General features: G+C 54.4%; 1 protein-coding gene across 1 annotated transcript in view; it reads left to right on the top strand.

Moving 5' to 3' along the window:
• The window catches only part of CNOT6 (CCR4-NOT transcription complex subunit 6), a 47,315-nt gene that overhangs the window by 35,639 nt on the left and 8,247 nt on the right, over positions 1–3,429 (top strand). The window contains 1 exon segment of the mRNA XM_006147448.3: positions 2,768–2,922. Coding sequence (XP_006147510.1) covers positions 2,768–2,922 — 155 coding nt within the window.

The raw sequence follows: 3,429 nt of genomic DNA, 5'->3' as shown, positions 1-3,429 counted from the left end.
GGAGAGGCTGCGGGGCTCGAGCTGCAGAGCCTCCACGTGTGCCGTAGCAGGCAGCACACTCTGTCCTGGCTTGGTCTCCCTTTGTGTCCATGTTTTATAGTCCCCGTATCTGGCTATAGTCACTTCCCGGGGACTGTAGTGAACGAGTAAGGCTGGACATTAAAGTGTAAGCCGTTGCTCAAACTACCTGGGTGGTTTTTCTGCCGTGTGTGAATAAGCGGAGTTATCTCTCCTACAGCCTTGTTCTCTGTCATGTGCTATAATGTTCTTTGTGATAAATATGCGACCCGGCAGCTGTACGGCTACTGTCCATCCTGGGCACTAAGCTGGGACTACAGGAAAAAGGCCATCATCCAGGAGATCGTGAGCTGCAATGCTGACATCGTTAGTCTCCAGGTAAGCCCTGCAGGGGGCTCACACTGCCCGGTCCCAGCGCTGAGCGGGGCGCGTGAGCCCAGGTCACCGCGGCTGGCGGCTCACAGCTCTGCTCTCCCATGCTGGCTAGTCGTGGGTGCGTGGCCGTGCTGCTGCCCGCTGTGCCACCTCATGGCCGCGGCGTTCAGTGGGCTTTGAGCGATGGTACGGCATCTCACTCTCCCTTCCTCCCCCACAGTGTCCCTACATGTTATTCTTTTTTTTTTTTCCTTTTTTTGGGAGAGGTTTTTGCTGTAGGCGGTGTGCGCTCGCCCAGAAAAACAGAGACAGAGAGACAGAGAGCGAGATATCACCCCCCAGTGGGGATGGGCACGCACGCACACATGCCCGGCATGAGCTTAAGCTGCCGGGTCTGGGACTCAAACTGCAGTCGACCACATGGGAGTCCAGTGACATAGCCATCACAGCAACTGCTGGTCCCCCTACACGTTATTCTGGAATTACTGGATTGGTACAAAAGCACGTGTGGTCTGGGGCCGCGAGTCTTACATTGTAAACTAGGCTCCGGCTCATCTCTTCATCCCAATGGCAGCATCGCAGTCGGTGCGCTTGCCAAGCAGAGGTAAGTGTGCCTACTCCGGAGCGCAGGCCCACGCCTCGGGGCGCGACCCGCTCTCAGAGAGCGTCCTCTGCACCCTGCTGCTTGTGGGAGCGTTTTCCCTGCTGTTGTCGAGATGCCTGACAATGGGTAGTTGGTGGCGGAGGCCCGGTGATGTGGCGGGTGAGGCGGAACTGCCCAGTCTGGAGCATTGGCTGTGCAACATGCAGCCCGGCGGCAACATGGGGCAGAGCCACCCTCTGTTGACGGGCGCAGCTGCAGGCGTTGCGGGCTTTGGTGCAGCTCGTTGGTTTATGGGGCGCATTCCTCAGGGCTCGTGGCTTACTGGGACTCAAAGCCGTAGCGGGTCAGAGCGCCCAGAACGGTGACTGTGGCCTTCCTTTGGTGCGAGCCTGGCTTTGGGAAGTGCTTTGGAGCTGCTTCTCAGTCCACCCACTGAGCTGCTCATTGCCGTTGTGTAAACTCCACTTTCCATTGCACTTTGCCGCCCATCAAGGACTGGTTTGTTGTAGCATGGCTAAGAGAAGACGGCACGTCCTAGCAGCGAGTTTTTGTTTTAGATTTTTGTTCTGCTCGTGAGGGACCCGCGTACCAAACTCTTGCACCTTTTCTATTTGCTTCAAATGCCCAGTTGCCATAGGATGGCCAGTGTGGAGCCCTGCGGGAACTTCTGCGCAGTGGGCAGGACCAGCTGTGATGACCTCTCCCAGTAGGCCACCGTCGGTCTCCAATGGCCAGCCACGGTGCCCTCATCGTCCAGGCTCTGCCTCCTTTGCAAAACTCCTGAGCACCCCCCGTACTGCGTGAGCCCCCCCTGCACTGCGCGCTCTTGCAGGTCCCAGCCGAACGCGTGCATGATGTCGCGCATCGTCTCTGCCGCTCTACGGCCCGTTTTGAACTCAAGTTAGAAAATTGCTTGAATTTATTGTCTATCATGACTTTCATAGTCCAAAGTACATATAAAATAAACAGCAAGTCATAAACCATTTGCAAAAAACACAAAATAAGAAAAACACATTAAAATGACGGGTAACATAACCACATTTAAGAATGTATCCAGGGGGACCAGCAGGTGGCATGGTAGTTAAGGTGCTGGACACTCCTACATGGCTGATCACGGTTTGAGTCCCGGACTTGGTGACTTCCTTGGTCCCTTTCTCTGTGTGTGTGTCTCTCTCTGGTCAAATTGAAAAAAATAAATGAATGAACAAATAAAATTAAATAAATATTTTTTTTATAAAAGAATGTGTCCAACAGTGCAAAACTGTGCTTACTTTTGCACAAACCTAACAGCTGGCAGCTCCTACATCTGTGATGTCGGCAGGTGCAGTCTCGCTCGCCCCGTGTTACTAGAATAATTAGGGTGTAGCGGGAAAGGACTGGACTAGGTGCACAGCGACTTTGGGGTCTCAGGCCCACCCAAGTTCCATGATCTTGAGCGAGGTACTTTCTCCCCGTGGGTCTTCAGTAGTGACCTGGAGAGTTCCCTCCACTTCTGTGGTCCTTGCCCCACGTCCGTTCTAAGGCACCAGCAGCACGCAGGGAGGACAGGCCTTTCACCACAGGTCGGGAACAGTGAGGACGCGGCTGTGGCGGCTAGTCCCTGTGCAGTGGCACACCCGTGTTCCGCTCGGTCTCCGATGGAGGTCGGAAAGACCTTGCGTTCTTTAGTCTGCAGAGCAGTACTTTATTTCAAGCTCTGAAACTACACAAAACATGAATGCGTAGGAGTGATTTTGTTTCAGGATTAATTGTGCTATTGGCGCTTTCCAGGAGGTAGAGACGGAGCAGTTTTACAGCTTCTTCCTGGTGGAGCTGAAACAGCGCGGCTACAGCGGCTTCTTTAGCCCTAAGTCGAGGGCCCGGACGATGTGCGAGCAGGAGCGGAGGCGCGTGGACGGCTGCGCGGTGTTCTTCAAGGCGGAGAAGTGAGTCACTTTGCTTCCAAGGGAGCCTTCCGTGTTTGCGAGGCAGGGGCCGAGAAGTGGAGGGCTGGGTAAATTCGAGAACGAGGAACCGAGCCAGCCCCGTCAGCAGTGCTGCCCACGGGAGGGCAGTTTGACCCAGAAGTAGCCTTGTTTGGAGACGTGCTCCGTGCTACATGCCGCTGTTCCTTCCGGTGTTTGCCAGGCTCAGACTCCCGTCTTAACACGTGGCACCGAGCCTCTCTGGGGTGAAGAGGGAGTCTTAGATCTATACTTTGGAAAATAATTATTGAACGTTACAAAATGGGATATTCTAACTCGAAACCGAAACAGACAGCTGAGTTATCCTACGTCGTGAAGGCATTTCACGGCATTATTTGTGTCAGGGACATGGCTGAGAGCCGCGCTCACGGGTGGTGGGAATTTTGTGCTGAGCGTGGAGGACTTCCCATAATGCAGCTAAGTGCCCTCGTATCTGTTAGGCATTCGGGAAACCCGCGTCCGCCACGA

Source organism: Tupaia chinensis, unplaced genomic scaffold, assembly GCF_000334495.1.
Source record: "Tupaia chinensis unplaced genomic scaffold, TupChi_1.0 Scaffold000214_1, whole genome shotgun sequence".
NCBI lineage: Eukaryota > Metazoa > Chordata > Mammalia > Scandentia > Tupaiidae > Tupaia > Tupaia belangeri.
The sequence above is the reverse complement of the archived record's forward strand: the minus strand, read 5'-3'. Positions and strand labels throughout refer to the sequence as shown.